Below are 22213 nucleotides of genomic sequence, written 5' to 3' on the forward strand. Positions count from 1 at the left end.
CTCTCCAAGGCCCTTCTCCTGCCAGATTCTCAGAGCATCCATCAGCACCACGGTGAGCAACTTACTAACTATGTGCCCTTGTACTTACTAAGCCTGAGTGGCAAACAGTATCAATGAGGAGAAAGACATGTACAGGAAGGAAACAGCTAACTATACACAATGGCCTTCCTAAAGGCTACATGAGCAATCATTGTGGCATCGTGGCTGTGTGGGCGTGCTGGGACTTGGGTTTGTTGGGGAGAGTTTAGGAGAAGGTGGGAGGCAGGTATTCCCAGTTGACATAACATTTTGAGTCAAGATTCAGGATCAAGACGTTGGGGAGCACATCTAGAGAACAGTCAGTGGTCTAGTGGGACTAGAGTACAGAGTTCTTTGACAAGGAAGTAAGTGACCTCTTGCTAGCACTTGGGAACAGATTGAATACAGAAGATAAAGATAAGAGAGGAAAGGGCATCTGGGATGGTTCTTGGGTTTCTGGCCCAAGGGGGAGGAGAATGGTATCCTTCCCTAAGACCAGGAACCCAGGACAAAAGGGTGAGGAAGTAGATGTACTTAGTTTTTGATTGGGAAGGGTTGGAGTGTCAGATGGAGATGTACAGTAGCATGTAGACCTGGAACTCAAATCTGGGCTGGGTGTCCAGATTTGGAAACATATTTTCCCTGTCTGTAAAATGGGGATGATAATATTTACCTCAGTGCATTAGAGTGAGGATTAATGAAGTAACATGTATAAGGCTGGTAAACATTAAGCACTAATGTTCTGATGCTGTCAGTTATGACGATGATGATGATGATGATCAGAATGAGTGGAAGGCATGGCTAAGGAAGGACATAAGGAGAGGGACAGAATAGAACCCCCTTCTGATGCTCCACTAGTCCCTCTTTTCTGAAGAGGTAAACTTTTCCCTTTATCTACTTGGTGTTTAAAAGTCTACAAGTCCCACTAAAATGTCATCCCTCTCGAGGATCTGTGTCCTGGAGGCTGTCACTGTCCTGAGGCTCCCTCCACTCTGTCTTACCTTGCTGCAAAGACTTAATGGTGGCCCTTCCAGCACAGATGAGCCAATTAGCCTACAGCTGGCACCTGCATGTCTGTTTGAGTTTCCTTAGCTCTGTGCCCAGCCATCCTTGTTGAGTAAGCTCTAGGGAGAAACTCAGCTGACAATGAAGTCAAAAGGGCCTGCTATGAGGCAGAGGGGTTAAGTTAAAACTGTTACTGGCAGGAACCACAGCATCCCCAAGTCTTCATGCTTTTGACTCTCTCTAGGTTGTGATTCCCAGATCTACGCTTCCAGCGTCAACGTTAAGACCCACTGGCACTGAGAACATTTCCACTTAGTTGTTTTGCCATGACCTCCCCTTCATCACATCCAGGAACTCACTCCTTTCTCTCTCGCCAACTTAGACAGGCCTCTTTTTCTCCTGCCTGTTTTGGTCAGAGTTACTGCTGTTTCCTGTTCTCCTAAACTAGAAATATTGGCATTGTCTATAAGTCTTCCCTGTCTTCCATCTCCTCTCTGACTAGCTATCCAATCCTGTTGGTAAGGTGCCTGGGATTTGTTCTTTCCTCTGTTCCCTCCTCAGCACAACCATTCTCTGAATTCGTAGTGCATGTAAAAGTATTCTCTATTGTGCAAAGTTAGGTTTGATATTACCAAGACTTTGTAAATCTGTGACTCTGATTTTTCTTAATAATTTGCTTCTTGAATTACTTCTTGCAAAGATATTTGGTTCTCCACCTGGATTTTTTTGAAGTTTTTACTCTTTTTTATTTTTTATTGTTTAAAGTATTACACATAGTAGTACATATATCTTCTTTTTTCCCCCATTGACCTTCCCCAAGCCTCCCCTACCCCCTGTCGCATGCCCTCATCCCACCCCCCCCCCCCGCCCAGTGTCTTGTGTCCATTGGTTGTGCTTGTATGCATGCATACAAGTCCTTCGGCTGATCTCTTTCCCCCCTCCCCAACACTCCCCAGCCTTCCTACAGTAATTTGACAGCCTGTTTGGTGCTTTACTGCCTCTGTATCTCTCTTTTTGTTCATCAGGTTATAATGTTCTTTATTTTCCATAAATGAGTGAGATCATGTGGTTTTTTTCTTTCATTGTTTGGCTTATTTCACTTAGCATAATGCTCTCCAGGTCCATCCATGCTGCTGTAAATGGTAAGAATTCCTTCTTTTGTATAGCAGTGTAGTATTCCATTGTGTAGATGTACCATAGTTTTCTAATCCACTCATCTGCTGATGGGCATTTAGGCTGTTTCCAAATCTTAGCTATGGTGAATTGTGCTGCTATGAACATAGGGGTGCATATATCCTTTCTGATTGGTGTTTCTAGTTTCTTGGGATATATTCCTAGAAGTGGGATCACTGGGTCAAATGGGAGTTCCATTTTTAGTTTTTTGAGGAAACTCCATACTGTTCTCCACAGTGGCTGCACCAGTCTGCATTCCCACCAGCAGTGCACGAGGGTTCCTTTCCACCTGGATTTTAAATAGTTCAAATGTGGAGGACCAAATCTGCCTTCCATTTCTTTCCTCTCCTTTTCCTCCCCCTTCCTCACTGTATATCTTGCTCGTGGGGGAACAGAGCAGGAGTCTGGCTCACCCTGACCTGTGTGGCATGGGGTTGTGGCTCTCTATGTTACAGGGCATTGCTGTGGCGTTCAGCATCGTGTCCAGGAAACATCTGAAGACAGTCCTGGAGCAACTGCAAGTGTATAGTGCTATACTCACTGACAGGGACTCATCGTCCATCCTCAAACTGGCAAAGGTGATGTCACTCCCAGGGGGCTCTACCAGCCTCCCATACAAAGCCTTCCAAGGCATCCCCATCACCCCAGCCTACAATTTCTCTGAGGCCCTGTGAGTCATCTATACCCGTAAATGCTTCTCTTTCCCTTTAAACAACTGTGGGAAAGTTGCATTCTCGCTCCCTTTCTCTTGCTCCCTTGTGTCCGCACTTCAGGCCCTGGTATCACCAGCTACATGCCCACCCTGTCCCCCAAGATGCTCACCATTCCACAGTCCCATCTTCTTCCCCACATCCTCTGAGCAACCTTTTCCTCCCTGAACCTCGGTTTCCCCTTCCCCTACAGGAACATCAGCAAAGGGAATGGGTACTTGTCTGTAACACCATCTACTTAAGCTATAGCAAGATTATTTTAGGGAGCAAGGGAGCTATTTTCGTGCATTTAGATGCCATCCTGGCCTTGATCCTGCAACACTACCACAACTGCATTTTGGAAAAGGTACTTCCTGCTTACTCTACTTCTCCAACATCCCATTTCTGCCATCTCCTCTCTTACCGCCCAAGAAAAAGATGCCTGGCCTTAAATAGGAGTCAGGGGCTAGTGCAGTGACTTCTCCCACATATTAATCCTTTCACTTAATCCTCCTACTCTGAGACTCTAATTGGCCCAAGGAGGAGACCACAGTAACTTTAGGCCTGTTGAAATGTGTCTCCTTCCCTGCTGACATAGCTACGTAACGTGCCATTGAGCTCTTCACTGCCCTCTCTGATGAAGGGATGAGTAAAACCTCAATTCCCTAGTATTCATAGGAAGAAGCATTCAGGAGAGGCAGAGGAGCCCCATACTGTTTTCCTGCATTTGCTATTTGTGCAAAACATGGGTCCCCAGGGTCAGAGAAGGATACCTTTCCATTCCCAACTCAGACATCCTTCGGTAGACCTTGTTCAAGGGAAAGACAATACCTTGAGAGACCAGGAAGCTTGATCTATGCTAATTTAAGAGTTATATGAGGGTGGCTTCAGAAGGGGGTTGGTGAGAGGGGTGGCTCTCTCCACCGCAGGGATGCACTGGTCTACCATCAGAGGGAAGATGCAGAGCATCAGCCTAAGGAAGGCTAAAGAAGGCTTAGGTCCTAACCCCCCAGACTGTGTAGATAGTGTGCCCTGGCCCAGATCCATTCCCACCTTGGAGATCCCTGAGCATACTGGTTCATTCAGGATAAGGACCTGAAGCTGGATTACCTGAATGCCCTCATCATACTGACAAAAATCCTGGGCAGTCAGCAGCACGTGGCCTTTCAATTCAAGTTCCCCCACAAGCTAGCAATTGTAACCTTCATGGCGGTAAGTATCTTGCAGGAGGATGGAGGTGGGAATGCAGAGAGGAGGGAGGATGGGTCCACATCGAAAGCACTGGTAGCACTCCTAGGCTAGGCCTGAAGGTAGAAGTCCAGTGTCCTTTTCCTGCCTCAGTGTTCCCTTTCCCATCCTCAAGGCGGGGGTGAGTACTGTAGGGAAGGTGTGGTTGGGAGTAGGAGAGAGGTGCTGTCCTCAGAGTCTTTGGAAGTCACTAAAAATTCTAAATTCCACCTTCTTATGAACATAGCCTGGAGTGGGAGGAGGCAGAGGCAGACAAGAAAAATATGTTCACCACCCTCGTGTGTGTGTGTGTGTGTGTGTGTGTGTGTGTGTGTGTGTGTCAGGATCTAATCAAGGAGGAGCCATTGAACTCCATTTCCAGCCCTATTAGACAGAAGGCAATGAACATCATCAATAACTTCAGGTAACAACATACCACCCACTCTGTCTTCCTTGACCTGGTTCTATTGCAGCTCGTTATTCCCTAGTTGATCCCCTCCTCTTATTTTCTGCTTCATCTTCTAGCATAAGGGAATAGTAGACATTTACTGGACAATATCTGCCACTTCTTTTTGCCAATATTTCTAATGGGATTTTCAAAGCACCTGGTAGAGATGGCCTCTCCTATCTCTATAGGCACTTGCTGTTAATTCTGCCCCAGGCGTCCTTTGCTTTCAGTGCTGTCTCTGATAGGCACCTCCATCTCCATCACTGATGTCCCATTCTCTCAAAATATCAGTACCCTTTCCTGCAATAGTCATGCCTCTTCTCTTTCCCTTAGTTCTTTTCTTTCCATCTTCCTGGCTCTTTTCACCCTTACTTACGTTTCCTCCCTTTCTTCTTTTAATACCCTTCCTTCTGATATCTACCTCTTTCTTGCTCCCACTTATTCCTCTGTCTCCACCTTCTCTTTCTATAACCTTCTCAGTTGTTATTCCTGACAACACTGGTTACACTTCTTCTCCCTGGATCTTAGGATGCTCAGGCCCCTCTTAGAGATAGAAGAAAGAGTAGAGCTACTCAGCACATGCTTCAAGAGTGTGTTCTGCCTGCCCTCCATAGAAGTTTTGCAAAAGGAGGCATCTAGTCCCAAGGAGGGCCAAGCCAATGTGGTAAGTAACTCTTCAATGTTTGTCTCTTTGGTTTTATTTTTTAATTTTTTAAGAAGATGGGAAGGATAGGTTTGGCAGTTTTATGTAAGAGTCTTCTGCCTTCCTTAATAAAAAGAAGAAATCATTGGAAGCCCTCCTGTGAAGAAGAGGTTCCTGGATCATGTAGTCTGAACTCTACTCCTGAGATCTAACTTCCTTCTTCTACCCATTGATTACCACTGCCTCCACTTTAACACTCTGGCCCAAAGGCAGACACTTGATCCTTCCCTTTGTAACTGCTATGTGATTGAAACCACACTAGAAGGTTCAGATATGATTTGACTAAAGTTTTATAGGTAAATAAAGCCAGGGAATCCCAGGAGCAAGAAATCAGAGTCTATTTCTTATAGGGCCTGCAGTGTTTCCTTGAGCAAGAAAAGAGGGATTCAATTTTTTTATTTACATTCACATGTTTAATTCCTAGGAATTCTTTCATGAGTTCTGATTACACCTTTATCTTGCCTGGTTGTTCTTCTTTTATTGATGCCTTAGGCTCTTGAATTTTTTTTGAAGCTATTAAAAAGAATTTAAAAATACAAGTTTCTACTATTTACTGAATTAGCTTGATTTTCTTTAAGGTCAGTTGGTTTGTTCACCTTGGGCATCCTTTTCATCAGATTTCTGGTAATCCTTATTTTTTAGTTCATAGTTATTTTATGTAGGAAAGACTGGTACATATAGAAAAGGTGGAGGTGGGTTTTCTCTGGCCTTCCTCGGTGTAAATCTGATTCGGATGAGGAGGGTATTTTGACAGGATTTCCTTGTGTTTGGAGCAAGCTGGGAATTCCAGCTGCCCAGGAAGAATAGCTTTACACCTTTGTAGGTTTCTTCTGAGTACTTTATTCCAGTGAGAGCTGCCTTTCTTTTTCTTTCCCCTACTTTTCGGTTTTAGTGGCTGAGATCTACGACAATGTTGCTCTGGTTCTCCCAGCAGGACCTACGTTTAGAAGCCCTCCTTGGCAGATCACCTCCTCTCTTTATAAGGCTTTGGGCAAGGCCACTTGGTTCATTAAAGGGTCAGAGGGAGAAACCCACTGTCCTAGCTTTTGTGAATCAGTTGCTCTGCAGACAGAAAGCTAGGCCAGTCCTCCTCCCACCTGGAGCCAGCCAGCCTGTCAGTCTTGGCTGCTTACTGAAGCTGTATCCCAGGGGTTCAGGGAGTGGGGATGGAGAAGGCAGGGTAGCTATGTTGCAGGGGAACTCCAGGACACACTACAAACCAGGCAGACATTTGTGCTCTGCAGAAATGACAGAGGGATTTATTCAAATGAATGAAGAGCCAGGAGTGCTTGAAATGTAGGGGAAGTTTTTGGAGCAGGCTTTCTCAAGGACGGCTGGGAGAGCCAGAATGCTGAACAGTTTAGAAGGAGGGTTGGGGCTGACAGGTTGGCATTTGTTTAAGTTCCATTTCCCCCCTCAGGATCTGTTTAAGGAGACCATGCAATCCCTCCTAAGACTAATGGAGACACTTATTGTTGAGATGCCCACCCGGATCCAGAACTGCTTGCAGGTCAGTGGGAAGAAGCCCCCGAACGTTGGTGTATTCATTTCCTAGGACTGTCATAAATAAATACCACATGAAGTGACTTCAAACAACAGAAATACATTCTCTCTCAGTCATAAAGGACAGAAGTCCTAAATCAAAGTATTGGCTGGTTTGGTTCCTACTGGAAGCTGTGAAGGAGAATCTGATTTATGCATCTCTCCTAGCTTCTGGTAATTCCTGGCAACCCATGGTATTGCTTGGCTTGTCGACATAGCATTCTAATCTGTGCCTCCATTTATTTTCACAGGGCATTCTTACGTGTGTGTGTGTGTGTGTGTGTGTGTGTGTGTGTGTATGTGTGTGTGCTTTTTAAAAACATGTTTTTATTGATTTCAGAGATGGAGGGAGAGGGAGAGAGAGAGAGAAACATCCAATGATGAGAGAGAATTATTGATCGACTGCCTCCTGCACAACCCCCACTGGGGACTTATCCCACAACCTGGGCATGTGTCCTTGACTGGAATCGAACCTGCACCCTTCAGTCTGCAGGCCACAGTCTATCCACTGAGCCCAACCAGCTAGGGGTCTTAATAAGGACAGCAGTCATTGGGGTAGGACCCACAAATCCAGTATGAACTCACCTTAATTTGAATCATCTGCAAAGACCCTATTTTCAAACAAGGTCACAGTCTGAGGTTCTGAATGGACATGAATTTGGGGTGGGGGGAACACCATCAACCTAGTACAGTTGGGAACAGACCAGGAAAACAGTCTAGGCTAGGGACTGTTTATTTTCACAGTAAGAAAAACTAAGAGGTAGAACTGCTGATGAAGATTGGGTGCAAAGGTTTTAGGGAAAGGATAATAAGGGCTAAGATCTAATAGCTAATATTGGTCTTGGCTTTAGAGGAGAGAACTTCCTCCTTCTCCCCCTTCAGCCATAGCTGTGGCCAGCTTCTCTCTCAGCTGCCCACTGCTCCCTCATAGCAGTTAAAAGTTTAAAACACAGGCTTTGGACTTCCATACACGATGGTTCCAGATCGTGGCTCTGATGTTTGCTGTATGGTCTTGGGAAGTTATTTAACTTCTGTTTGCCTCAGTTTATCCTGGAAAATGGAATGACAGATAGTACCTAGTTAATACAGTCATTTGGTAATCCAATGAGATGTTCACAAACTGCTTGGCTCAAAGAAGTGAGGTGCAGGTGCAAATGATTTGTCCATTTTAAAATTGTCTTTTTATTGACTTGATTTACTCTATGCTAATGTCATTGTGATACTTTGGCTTTCTCCTGAAATTGCTATTCCCCAATTACCACAGGAAGTTCAAGATTTCTTTGCAGTTCCTGTTGTTATTAAAATACTAGGGGCCCAGCACGCAAAATTGTGCGAGACCCGGTACCCTGCTGTCGCAGCGTGGGACTGCCCTGAGTCCCGGAATCCCACCCCACGGGGCCGGGGCTGCACGGAACTTCCTCCAGTCCCGCTTGATTATATAAAGATTTACATAATTTAAAACTTACTAGCAAAACCATGTAAAGTTTTACTCGGAGAATTTTTGCTCCAAACTGATCCTCTTAACCTCATTCCCACTTACCCAACAACCATTTTCATTAACTTCTGGTTTGTCATTCCTGTTTTTCTTTTCTGAAAATAAGCAAATCTCTTTTTATGGTATATTCTTATTTCCCTTTCTGTTTTACACAGCAGTTAGCACATTCTATTCAGTGCTCTTGGCCTTGCTTTTTTCATTTTTCCACATCAGTTCACAGGTATACTCCTTATTTTTTTATGGTTTCATATATGCTGTGCATGTAATATAGTTTATTCAATCAGTCCTCTATGGATGGACATTTTTACTGCTTGTAATCATTTTGCTACTGGTTTTCTTCTTAACTTTTAAATTTAAAAGGATTGTAGATTCACTGGGAGTTGCATAAATAGTACATAGAGCCTCTATTAAAACCAGGGAATTTCCTGGCTGGTGTGACTCAGTGGCTGAGCATTGGCCCATGCACCAAGAGGTCACTGGTTCAATTCCTGGTCAGGCCACATGCCTGGGTTGCAGGCTTGATCACCAGTGTGTGTGTGTGTGTGTGTGTGTGTGTGGCGGGGGGACAATGTGCAGGAGGCAGATGATCAATGTTTCTCTCTGATGGACGTTTCTATCTCTCTCCCTCTCCTTTCCTCTCTCTCTAAAATCAATACAATCATATTTTAAAAACACACAAAAAACAAGGAATTGATGTTGACACACTATTGTAAGACATAGACTTTATTCAATTTTCAACAATATTTTACAATTGATTTCAGAATGGAAGGGAGAGGGGTAGAGAGATGGAAACATCAAAGATGGGAGAGAATCATTGATTGGCTGCCTCCTGCACACCCCCTTCTGGGGATCAAGCCTGCACCCGGGCATGTGTCCTTGACCAGAATCAAACCCAGGACCCTCCTCAGGCCGACGCTCTATCCACTGAGCCAAACTGACTAGGGCAGGAAGTGTTTCTTCTGATCAGTGAAGCATCAGTGTTCTTTTGAGTTGGCTGTGGATTTTTCATCTGCTACTCTTCTTCTTTTTCAATTATATATCACTGTCTGTGTGGTTGCATCATTGTCAGATTGATGACTGTAGATTGACAAGTAGCAGGACCCATATTTGGGACCCATAATTTACCAAAGGTGAGACACTTTTACATTGTGTTTCAAGTGAAACCATTTATAATTATATTTTTCAAGTAGATTTACACACACTTTACTCTGGAATCTGTGAATAGGGTGACTCTTACTTTTTATCACCAAGTTCTTCTTCTATTGAAGAATGGGAAGAGGAGGGTAGGGGAACTCGGGGGTTATGTTGAAGCACTGAAGTGAATCAGAGTTGATATATTTTGAGAGCCACTGCTTAACCTGAAAGGGGTAGGAATTGAGGCGATTCCTAGCACCTAGATGGAGGGAAAATTGGGGGCTGGAGGATATAATATCTTGTAAACTTGATAGGAGAGAGGAGAGAATGAAACCTCTGGTGCCAGACCCACATATAACCTGCCTCTTGGCAAAAGAGGTCCTGCTGTCAGAACTCTTGCCCTAATACTTTGTAAAAGCCAGGTTCAAGAATATCTTCCTGTTCTCTGGGACACAGATGAATGGGCCTCTCCTTTTACTATCTTCTTCCTCCAGCTTATGGACACATGGCTTAATTCCCAGAAGGACAATGAGCGTGAACGGGCCATGTGGTGTACTGCACGGATTCTTGGATTTACGGCAAAAATGGAGGACTTCAAAGTGAGTGGCAGCCTGCCCTGGAGTCTGAGTCCTCATACCCTGTCTGGTTGCCCTTATCCCTACCTTCATCATATATATTACCTAGCTTCACTCACTCAATCTCATCCTCCTTCTCCCTGGCCCATGCTGTTTTCTCTTGTACATCCCGTCCTGTTCTCTCCTTTCTCCATCTGACATCTTCTACTAGTACTTGCTCTTTTTCTCCATCCATCAGTTTTATTTCATCCCACTTGGTTCAGTTTGATGCTATTTGTCTGAACAAGCAATTGCTAAATACTCACCTTGTGCCAAGCACTGTGTTAGGTGCTATAGCGAATACACAGATGACCAAGATAGTTTCTGACTTCATGAATCTTACAGTCCACTGGGGAGAGAGGCATGTATAGAACAAACTTAAGTAGAAGGTGATAATGAATATATAAGCCAAATATAGTGGGACTAAAAGAGCAAAACGATTACAAGTGAGGGGGCAGGGAAAGCTTCATAAAGAAGAAGGCATTGAACTAGACTTGACAGATGAGTGGGGTGTCAAGGGGCAAAGAAGAGGGATAGAGTAAGGTAATTATAAAACTATGACCTCTTATGTCCTTTATGGCCACAATTCATCTATCTAATTCCATTCCCATTAACCTCACATAGTCTCACCTTTCATGTCTCTGGCATATGCATTTCCTCCTCTGAGTTCTTCCTGTGATAACTCAGCCTAAGGGAATGGCTGGGATAACTTGTGACTTCCAGCTTCCTTCCCCAGATGGAAATTGAATTCACCCGGCTGGGGCGCTTGGTAAAGCTGCTGGCCATGCGCTGCCAGGACCCAGTGGACAACATCTGCTTCCTATCTTCCCAGGCTGTATACAACCTCTACTGTATCCTCTTGAAGAAAAAACGTATGAGGAACCTTCTCTTACCACTCCCCCTCCAACCACCCACTTAGGCCTGGTCATCCCCACACACTCGTCCCAAGAAGTTGCTTGAGTACCTCATTTCCATTGAGGAACCTACCCCCAAACATCTACAGATAATCTCTTGGGACAAATACCTACATAGGAAATACTTCTTTTGAATTAGTTTCTGCTCCTCTGGCTGAGCCCCATATTTTTACCCAATTCTATCTCTCCTCTGAGACAGGCAAGATTGTTTGTTTGTTTTTTACCTCAGCTCCCACCATTTCGTATCTTAATGCCCATTCCTCTACTCTCAGCCCCACAGGACATACATAGCCCCAAGCTGACTTAGTTCAGTGGGAGTTTTGGTCTAGAACAGGGGTGGGCAAACTTTTTGACTCGAAGGCCACAATGGGTTCTTAAACTGGACTGGAGGGCTGGAACAAAAGCATGGATGGAGTGTTTGTGTGAACTAATATAAATTAAAAGTAAAGGAGCGGAGGGGAGAGCAAGAGAACCGGATAGAACAGCCGGATCCGGCCCGCGGGCCGTAGTTTGCCCAAGGCTGGTCTAGAAGGTGGCAAAGGGGGAGCTTGACATGCCTTCTGAGTGTCTGAGGGGTGGGGTGGTGTGTCTTTGTTTCAGAGATGAAGAAGAAAATGCAGGGCTTGTGGGAAGAAGGGGACATGAATGAAGCATATAGTGCCAACATGTTCTATAACAACACCTTTGAGATTGCCGAGGTGAGAGAGCAGGACCAGAGACAAAGTGGGGAAAGCCTGGGCCACTCATTTACACTCTATTATAGACTCCTGGGGTGGGACTCTTATCCTGTCTCCCTTCCCATTCCATTACTAGATGTGAACTTCTCCTTTGGGGGAAATTTTCCCATCACATGCTACGATTTGTTCCCCCTTGAGCATCATGGGTCCTAATCCTTCTTTTTCCCGTCCCCCCAGAAGCATTTGCTTCATGCTAATGCTGCTTTGTGAGCAATGTGTAGACTCAAAGGGATGTCACTGAGGATCTTAGCCCCGGTTCTCCTCTCCCGGGGTTCTGCCTCTGCACCCACTGACCTCTGAGCCCCACATTGCACTTGAGACCAGTGTTTCCTCCCTTCCATCCCCAGGACTCTGTCCCCAGTGAAAGGGTCTTCTAGGAGTTAGGCAGACAGCACAAGCCTAGGACAGAAGCACATAAGCTCCCAAGAGAAGTCCTCCCTCACCAAGAAGAATGGCACAGGCTGTCTCAGGCAGGGGGGACCCTGGGTCCAGACTGATAGCACCATCTAATCCCACCCTGTTGCAGGCCTTTGCAGAGTACTTCACCCAGAACCAGCTCACCAACCTGGTGCTGACGGCCATGGAGGAGCTGACTGGCAGCAGGGCAAAGGTGTCTCTGGCTGCAGCCCAGTTGATGAGCGCTGTCATGAAAAAGCGGGGCACAGATTTGATAAAGGTAGTGTGGTGCTGGGTGGGAGCTCTGCCTGGAATGTCAGGAGCCCTGGCTCTTGTCCTGGCTCTGTTACCAACCAGCCAAAGGGCCTTAGCCAAATCCCTCTCCTCAGCTGGCTTTAATTCCTTCACTTCTAAAATGTAGGCTTGCACTAGATTCCCTCTGTGGTCCCATGAGCTCTGACCTTTGTAATCCTGAGCTTGTAACTGCAGTGCCTCCTATCTGGGTGGCTGATTCCTCAGTTAATGACAGCCATGTGCAGGGGTGTAGGCATTGTTGGGGGACTCACCCCGACCCCATGGGGTGTCAGGAGCTTAGACCTCTGTGAGGGGGTAAGGCTGTGAATTGCAAACAAGGAAGATCACAGAATGACTGAACTTTGCATAAATTTTCTTTTAAGCTAACGTAAAAATGGGAAGGCCTAGCATTTAAAAATGTGTTTCTCACTTCACTAAGAAAATAAAACAACTTTAAAATGGTGTCACATAGGACAACTCTCTGAGTGGCCACCATCCTCTTTATATGTGTCACAAGCTGTCCACCCCCTTCTCTCTCTGAATCCCCAGACACCCATTGTCTCCACTCATTTATGTGACTGGCCTGGCCTAGGTACCAGAGATGGAAGGGCACCATGATGGTGTCCTTGAGACATTGCAGTGAAATGGGCTTCCCAGAGGTCCATAGTTTAGAGTGCTGAGCACCAGATGAGAGCCCTATGGTCTTTCCACATCCAGTGCCACTGTCCCTGCAGTTTCAGGGGTGGAAGTTGACCTTAGCTGGAAGGGAAAGCCCTGAAGTGCGTCCAGGGCTTTTGCCTCCCTTCTGGAGGGCCTTGTGTCTCCTGGGCAACCTCAGACCTCCTCTCTGGATGTTGGGGCTGTGGGCAGGCATTTGCTCTAGTGGGCCTTGGCACGAGCTTCCTTTGGTGGGCCCTGCTGGTCTGGCCTTTCGCACCCCAGAACTCTGCCTTCAGAAGAGTCACTGACAGGATTGCAACTAGGCCCCTTGAGTTTGAAGACTTAGTAGAGAGGGAGGAGGAAGGAAGGAAGTAAAGAAGGAATGACTGGGGTTTTTCTGGCTCTCCCCTGCAGGTTGAGGAAATTGTGGCGGGCATCCTGGAACGGCTCAAATTGCAGCTGGAGCCCAACACAAAGGAGGAGATCCTTCGGGCCCTGTGCTTGCTGGCAGGCAACAGCACCCACAGTGTTGTGCCCCTGCTGCTCAACAGGCCCCTCCCTTGGGATAGGTACCACTCCCATACCCAGGAGCACACTCCATCCCAGTAAACCCTCCCCTGCTCCACCCCAAGCCCATGTTAAAAATCACTGCACAAGGATGCTTTCTTCTTGATGCCAATCAAACTTCATGTTCTTTGGCCAAGTCCTCTTGGGCCTCCCTCCCCCTAGAACCTGAGAACAGGCACTTCATGGGCTCAAGACCAGATGGGCACTAGAATATGATTACCAGGGCCCATGACATAGCTGTCCCTGGGTCCTGCAGAACTATTCTGGCCCTGTGGAAAGTGTTCGGCACTGAGCGAGAGACCACAATCAACATCCTGCAGCTGCTAATAGGCATCCTGGAAAACCACTCCACAGAGGGAATGACGGAGATAGCCCTGCAGCCTGTGGAGGTCAGCATGGGGTGGGGTGGGGCTGAGGACTTATGTCTGGGACTTGCATGCAGAGCTGAAGATTAAAGGGCACCTGGAGGGTGCGAGCAGGTGTTAGGGAGCAGTGAAGAGAAGATGGTTAACACTGGACTCACTAATACTGCACATATGGTTAGCACTTTAACCGTGTACGTCCAAGAACTGCATGATGTAGAAAGTGCAGGAATCAATCCCATTTCATGGATAAGGAAACTGATGTTCAGAGTTAATCAGCTTTTTCTGTCTCCTGTGTTTGGGTCTGGCACCCATTTTCCTGGGGCCTGGCCAGGGGCATGGGCTGGTGAGGGCAGAGGATGAAGTTTGGTTGCCTGAAATTGGGTGGACCATTTATTTTCTGCTGAAAATTTAGACTTGGTTCCCTTTTTGTTTTTAATGTTTGGGAATAAAGAGAGAGCAGATTACATGTGTATGGCCCCTCATTTCCCCCAGGGATGAGCTGTGGGCTTTCAGTCTTTGGGTGCTGCTTAGAAACCTCAGTCAGAGTGAACTGTGACCTTTGGGCAGTGAAGCGGGGGATGGAGGGATGGACTCAGTGTGTGGGATTGTGGGACCATTTATGTCTTTACCAGACCAAGTCAATTCTGATTCCGCCTTTCCATGTGTCCTCCCCAGGCGGCGTGTGCCTTGTGTGAGATGCTATCCGGGTCCCTGTGCCGGGAGGCCATCCAGGAGCTCTACCCCCGGCTATTGCTGGCTGTGCTATGTCATCTCTACTGGGTGATTGAGCAAAATGCCTCCCAGAAGATGGTGGTCTACAGGAAGGATGGGGGCTCAGGCAAGACCTTTGACCCTACTAGGTAAGCCTAACCCTGGTGTGATGGAAAATGAGACTAGTGAACTCCAGAGGGCCCTGGACAACTAAATGCCAATCCCTAGGGATGCTGAAGAAGAGACTGACAGCAGTAGAGCTAGAATGTCGGTGTGGGTGCTGCAGCATCATGTGCTGGAATGTTCGCACATATTTTCAAGTTTCTCATTACTCTTTTCCCTGCATGCATTCTTCTGCTTCACTCAGCGGTTCACGTCTCTGTTCATGACTCGGCACATGAAAGATTGAATTCTCTCCATGCAGCTGAGCCATTCGAATCTGGATGATCTCTGGCTTAGCTTTGTCACTAGCTGTGACATCTCATGCAAGTCACTACTGCAGTTTTCTGCAGTAAGATGGGTGTTGAACTACTAAATAAGTGGTTGTCAGACTTTTTTTTAAAAGTCAGGATATTCTACTCAAGTGAAATCTTACAGTAAGAAAATAAAGAAAACCAGTAACCAGTGACATTCTGGTTAGGTTGGTGTGGAGGTGAAGAGATATCCTAACCCTTTTACACCTGGAGAGCAGAATTTGAAAGCTGAGGCACTAGCATATCTTTATAGTCTCTTTACAAGACTCTGTGGTTGGATGAGCACCAAGGTTGAAGCGGTGAGCAGACAAACAATTGGAGATGGGTTTCATATTGCCATGGTTTATCATCAGCTGGAAAGCAGGATCCAGCTAGCTACCAGATTAGAGAACTGATTCCTGGCTTGCCAGGATAAGGATGCAAACTACAGCATAACACCTTGTCCATCCTTCTGTTCCTTCTTTTCACACACCTTGTGATGATTGGCCTTCAGTTGTGCCCTGGAGGTGGTGAAGCTGGTGTTGTTCGCAGCTGCATATGATGGAGTGGTGGTCTATGCAGATGAGCATAAGTGCTGGGATCTTCTGTCCTGCCCTAAATTTTACTACATAGGGATCATGGAACTGACAAGGTGGGACCATTTCCCCAGCATGCCTAATACCACTCTAGCCCCCAGTCCCAATTTTCCAGGGCACAGCACTCAACTATAGCAGCCTTTAACCCTCCCTTCCTCATCTCCCAGACCTCAGCCTTCACATTTTCCCTGTTCTGTGCATACTGTTCCCTTGCCACCTCCCCTCCACCACTGCCCACTCCCCACCCAGCAACTCTTGGCTTCCTCTGCCCCACCCCAGCGGCATTGTGAAGAACTGTGAACCAGTCATGCTGCACCGAATTCTGAACCTTGCCAAGAACCTCCTCGACAGCGTAGATTATCGTCGGAAGATCTTGGCCAGGACCATCTATGCACAGGTGAAAGCCTGGGGAGAGGACCGCAGCCCTAGCCATTCATTTCCTGTAGCTGAGGAACATTTAACAGAAATGTTAAATAACTTGCCCCAGAAAGTGGAAAGAATAGAATTGAGTGTGGATTGCTTCCCTGCCATTTCAGAGCCTGGTTAAAAAAAAAAGCCTGCCTGGGAGGGGAACAGCAACATTAGTCCCCCCAGAATGATTTTAGGATCCCAGGATTGGGCCCAAAATGCTAACGTTATCAGCGTTATCCATTGCCTGTGGTTCTCAACCTTTTTAATGCCGCGACCCTTTAATACAGTTCCTCATGTTGTGGTGACCCCCAACCATAAAGTTATTTTCGTTGCCACTTCATAACTGTAATTTTGCTACTGTTAAATGAATCATAATGTAAATATCTGTGTTTTCCAATGGTCTTAGGCTCTATAGCAGTGGCTCTCAACCTGTGGGTTGCCTAAGACCATCGGAAAACACAGATATTTACATTACGATTCATAACAGTAGCAAAATTACAGTTATGAAGTAGAAACGAAAATAATTTTATGGTTGGGGGTCACCACAACATGAGGAACTGTATTAAAGGGTCGCGGCATTAAAAAGGTTGAGAACCACTGCCTTAGACTCTACCCCATGTGCACAGATCTACCACTGCTCTCAACTGGTCACAGTTCTTACCTGAGTATAGGGCCTGAGGGGAGCCAGAGAGGCATCAGGTACCCATGACCTTTTCTCCATCCATCATTGTAGTATCCTTGCTTCCACAGCTCCTCTGGCATCGATCAGTCGCTCAGACTCTGGGGCAAGACTTTGTGGGCAATCTAGTCAAGTGGATTAAGGAGCCCAACCTCATCATGAAAGAAATTGGACTCCGTGGAATCAGTAACCTAGCACTGCATCCAAGACAAGTAAAAGTGGGGGTCCCAATGGGAATCAAATGTTAGTCTCTGAACCACTTAGGGTCTCTTAATTACCCAGAGCTTAGTATATTTCTCAACCCCACATCCTAAGGCAGTACAACATCCAGTTTATAGACTTACATAGCCTGGCCATCTAACCTCCCAAATACCCTGAGCACCAGCCTTCCACTTCCTCTGCACATCCAGCCCCTAGATTCCCTAGGTCTGTGTTTTTTTACGCACCATCTGTTTTCTCAAAACCCTATCCCTAAAGTGTTGCATGATCCCCAGAGGGTAAGTGATCTCTGCCTTCTTCCAAATAGTCAGAGTCTCTGAAGAGCCTGGTTCCATTCTTGCGTGACTTCTTGAAGAGTGAGGCGCGAGTGACAGTTCAGGCAGTGAAGGCCCTACGGAACATCATCTACCATGGGCAAGGAGGGGAGGTCAAGGCGGTGTTCTGCAGCATTTCGAAGCATCTGCGTCCACTCATCAATGATGTATGGGTCTAAGTCCCTAGGATTAGTTGGAAACAGTATAGTATGGGCTGGGGCTGAAGGTGAACCCTGGAAGCTGAATTAAGGGTACTGGGGCAGGGCTATGGGACTTGGTGGAAGGGTAAAATCACTGAGGGGCAGATAAAAGGAGACTTGGCTACTTGAAGCAGTACATTAGACAGGTCCAAAATTCACTCCCTATTACATACAGGTGTAGCACTCATCCACTTGCTCTCTTACCACATATTCCCTGAAAGAGCCAGTGAAGGGCAAAATGTGACATACTGATGTAAAATTGGTTCTGACTCCAATGATCTTCCCCTGCAGACTTGAAGAGTGGGGGAAGAACTCATAACTTCTACCCTCCTTCCAAACAACACAGGGACCCTAGAATGCTAGGAGCCTTGTTACAAGAACCCAAAGGCTCAGAAATCTGAATTTCCCAGGCCAATAACAGCCCACTCCATCTCTCACCCTCTTTACAGATCAGAGACATTTTGAATTGAAGGGATTTCAAATCAGAGATGTATGCTTACTTACACTATTCCTGTTCTGGCATCTATCAATTTTTAATATTTGAACCTTGGATTTGAATTATTTTTGTATCAGTCTCATAATCTCTAAGAGCCTGAACACTCCATGATTCATCTATTTTTCTGTTACTTTTAAAGTCCAACATGTATATTTGACTTGACAAAGCAAAAAGATAATCTTTACCCTTCCTGCAAACAATATAAGAACCTTAGAAGCTTGATTACACCGCCCCCATTTTATTAATTTTATTAATATTGTCTGTATTTTAGTTTCACATTCTTTTAAAATCCCCAAATTTGGTGTTTAACATAATCACCACCATTGTTGTTATTTTATACAGTCAATACTTATTGGGATTTACCCAGATGTTGTTTACACATTTCTTCATTTACCTTTCCTTCTTATAGCTCTCTCCTCCCTTCTAGATTGATTTTCTTCTTTTTTCTTTGTGGCTCCTTCAGTGAGGGTCTGTTAATAGCAAAAGTTTTCAGTCTTTGTCTGAAAATGTCTTTATTTTGTCTCACATTTGTCTTTAGTTTTCAGCAGTTTAGGATGTGTTGGCATGAATTTTTTTAGGTTTAGCCTGAATTTCTTGAAATCTCTATATTTATGTCTTTTACCATACTTTAAAAGTTTGTAGCCATTATTTCTTCAAAAACTTTTCAGCACATTCTTTTGCCTCTCCTTTTAGAAATCTGATGACAGAAATGTTGGACCTTTTGCTCTTGTCCCATCAGTCCCAAGATTCAGTTCATTTCCAATAATTTTCCTCATTGTTGTTCAGATTGGATAATTTTTATTGATCTGTCTTCAAGTTCACTGAGTCTTTCCTCTGACATCTCTGTTTTGCTAATTTGTATTTATCAGTTTAAAAATTTCCCATTTTTCTTTATCTTGTCTATTCCTTTGCTGAGGCTTTTATTTCTGTATTTATTACAAGGCTATTCAGTGTTATTGTTGGAGTATTTTGTATCATAACTCCTTTAAGATTTATAACAGATAATTCCAACATCTGTTTCATCTTAACTGGCATATCAGTTGTCTTTTCCCATGTGAGTCAAATTTTCCAGGCTCTTCACATATAGAGTGATTTTTTTAAAAACCCTCACCAGAGGATATTTTTTCTACTGATAATTTTTTTAAAGAGAGTGGAAGGGGGAGAAGGGAGAACGAGAAAAAGAGAGAGAGATATATGGATGTGAGAAAGACACATTGATTGGTTGCCTCCTGCTCGTGCAGAGGACCGAACCTGCAATGGAGGTACATGCCCTTGACCAGGAATTCAACCTGTGACCCTTCGGTCCACAGGCTGATGCTCTAACCATTGAGAAAAACTGGCCAGAGTGATTTTTGATTGCATCTTTATAAATATTAAGTTATGTGACTCTGAGTCTCATTGAAATCCTATGGAGGATGCTCATAGTTTTGCTTTAGAAGGCAACTGGCCTACTTAAGTTCAGGCTGCAAGTTCTGACTAGCCTTCTGTGTGCACAGTGTAATTTCAATGTGAGTCTGAATATCGAGCCATTGCCCCTTTGAATGTTCACTTTCCCAAGGTCCTCCCTCACCATAACCTCCCTGATTTTACAGTTCCCTGGGGCTCCCTTTTTCCAGTTGTTTGGCCAGAAAGCTGAGGCTTTAGTTACCCTGCAATGCCAGGGACGTCTGTGACTGTGCCTACATTTGGGCCAACTGGCATGAAGGCAGAGAGAGGAAATGAAGAAATGGAGGTTTGTCCATCCTCTTGGGGTCTCAGCTCCTTCAAATGGAGAGTAAGGTTTCCCTCCCTCAAAGTTTTGGCTCCTATAGATTCCCACCAGGGTTTGTGTGGGGGCTGTGGCATGAGAGAACAGGAGGAGAAAAAAAACTGAGGGATTTCCCCACTCTCTTTGAGCAGTGTGAGTTCCCTTTCTGGCTCTTTGAGGTTAACTAGACGACTTCTCTTGGAGCATTCTGTCGGCCTATGGTGCTTGCTTCACAGGTTCTGGTTGCCTTCTGGGCAGGTTGGGTAGACCAATAGATATGAAAAGCCAGACCCCTAGGCTATAGAAACCAGTGATATCCCCCTACCCCATGGAAGCTGCAGTGTCAGCAGCCTCTTTATCTTTGGCACTGGGAATTTCTCTTTCTTGAAATTGTAGTTATTTAAATTTTTTTGGTATATTTTATTTTGCATTTTAAGACGTCTATAACGGGAAGGTTGTCAGGTTATCGTCCATATTGCTGGAATGGTAAATCAAGATTTATGGTATAACTGAGAAATAGTAAGTGGTCATTATCTACACAATGGCATCCTAGAAAGTGAAAAGAACACTGACGCAGGCAAGGGCTGTGAAATTTGGGTTCTAGGTGCTGCTTTCCCATTCACCTAGTCATATAAATTGACTTAGTTAAAACTCTGTAGTTTTCACTCCCAGTCAAGATGGCAGCATAGGTAAACACTGTACTCCCCTTCTCCCATGACCACATTCCCACTAAGCTACAGAGCAACCATCATTGATACCTGCCTGAATTCGAGCTGAACAGAGCCCTAAAGCTAAGGATATACAGAAGAAGCCACATCAAGGCTAGTAGGAGGGGCAGAGGTATGGAATGGGCTGGTCCCACACCCACATGTACTGGTTAAAGATGGAGAGAGATATCTCAGCTGTGAGGTCTCCCACTGTGGAGTGAGGAGTCCCAGCCCCACACCAGGCCCTCCAGCCCAGGGTTCCAGTGCTGACAAGAGAAGTCCCCATAACTTATGACTATAAAAACCAGTAGAGATGGTGGCTCAGTAAGGGGAGGGAGGGTGCTTCTGGAATCCCAGGCATTCCTCTTAAAGGGCCTTTGCATGGAATTACTCGCTGATGGATTCACTTGCTCTGATCTCCAGCACTGGGGCAGCACCTCAAAAGGTGCCAAAGGTAGAACTGACTTATCTGGCTTCAGGGAAAAGCTAGAAGGGCAGCTGTCTCCCAGAGGAAGTGATGGCAGAAGCTACTGTTCCTTTGCTAAGCCCTCCTCCCCCTGCATGTGTAGGCAAGCATCAGATCTGAGTCTCCCTCAACCTGGTTAACACTGTTTCATACAAAGAGCTTGTTTTGGCATATGGCAACATTTCTAAAAATATCTCAAAGGTTCACAAACCCCAAACAAGCAGCATCTGGCCCTGGCATGCCCTGTCCCACTTACCAAGCATCTCCAAGCCTCGCACCAGCAGCATCTGGCCTCAGTTTGCATCTTATCCTCTCCCAGGCACCTCCAAGTCCACCACAAGTGGCAAACATCTGCAGATCACTTTGTAGCTAATACCAGGTGACCCCAAACATGTCACAAGCAGCAGATAACCTTGACCTGCACCTCTCAATAGGTCCCAGAACCAACACACCCAGTGTTCAGCCTCAGACTACACCAGAACAGCACCCAACTACACCCACAAATGACACTCTCAAAGGGCAGACTCAGATGGTACAAGAGCAGAGACCTCACCTTATCCCAGACGAGTTCTGACCTTTCCGTCGTGGAGAGTAGAGCTCTCTGAATCTGCGTGTTCGCGCTAATTGGGGACCGGTGCGCTGAGGTTCACAGCTGTTCGGTGGGTGCCGCAGTTGTAGATTTTCAGGCTTCCGATAACATCCACTTTCCCCTTCAAGATGGCATGGTCTCCGCGTCCTACCCGGTTGCTCCAGGAGGGAACCCAGCAGCAGTGGGGGCTGCCCGGTCAGGGGAGCTTCTTCCAGCAGTCCTGCACCGTCTCCTGGAGTATAGCTGTCTCTCAATTCACCAACAAACACTCCCCGTGCGACCCTCAGCTGTTCTTTCTATCTGCTCCAGGACAAGGCTCGGGACATGTCTGTCTATTCTGCCGCCATTTTTTCCTTCTCCCCTTTAACATTTCTTGCATTGCTGGTTTAGTGGTAATAAACTCCCTTAGTCCTTTTTGTCTGTGAAGCTCCTGATTCCACCTTCAATTTTGAATGCTAGCCTTGCTGGGTATAGTATTCTTGGATTCAGTCCCTTGCTTTGCATGACTTTGTATATTTCATCCCATTCCCTTCTGGCCTGGTGTGTTTCTGTTGAGAAATCAGTTGATATTCTCATAGGAGATCCTTTGTAGGTAACTTTCTGTCCCTCTCTGGCAGCCTTTAAGATTTTTACTTTGTCGTTGGT

At 45.7% G+C, this 22213-nt stretch overlaps 1 protein-coding gene across 1 annotated transcript in view; it reads left to right on the forward strand.

Annotated features, from left to right (window-relative positions):
- The window catches only part of LOC308244175 (maestro heat-like repeat-containing protein family member 1), a gene marked incomplete at both ends in the record, with an annotated part of 77209 nt that overhangs the window by 26495 nt on the left and 28501 nt on the right, over window positions 1–22213 (forward strand). The window contains 17 exons of the mRNA XM_080660161.1: window positions 2652–2774; window positions 3100–3252; window positions 3972–4097; window positions 4457–4536; window positions 5089–5224; window positions 6684–6773; window positions 9929–10033; window positions 10785–10920; window positions 11563–11660; window positions 12226–12375; window positions 13464–13618; window positions 13873–14005; window positions 14657–14841; window positions 15659–15796; window positions 15990–16137; window positions 16902–17042; window positions 17357–17530. Coding sequence (XP_080516287.1) covers window positions 2652–2774; window positions 3100–3252; window positions 3972–4097; window positions 4457–4536; window positions 5089–5224; window positions 6684–6773; window positions 9929–10033; window positions 10785–10920; window positions 11563–11660; window positions 12226–12375; window positions 13464–13618; window positions 13873–14005; window positions 14657–14841; window positions 15659–15796; window positions 15990–16137; window positions 16902–17042; window positions 17357–17530 — 2271 coding nt within the window. The remainder of the gene's footprint in view (window positions 1–2651; window positions 2775–3099; window positions 3253–3971; window positions 4098–4456; window positions 4537–5088; window positions 5225–6683; window positions 6774–9928; window positions 10034–10784; window positions 10921–11562; window positions 11661–12225; window positions 12376–13463; window positions 13619–13872; window positions 14006–14656; window positions 14842–15658; window positions 15797–15989; window positions 16138–16901; window positions 17043–17356; window positions 17531–22213) is intronic.

The sequence above is a fragment of the Plecotus auritus genome (genome assembly GCF_963455305.1).
Source record: "Plecotus auritus genome assembly, chromosome: 3".
Classification (NCBI taxonomy): Eukaryota; Metazoa; Chordata; class Mammalia; order Chiroptera; family Vespertilionidae; genus Plecotus; species Plecotus auritus.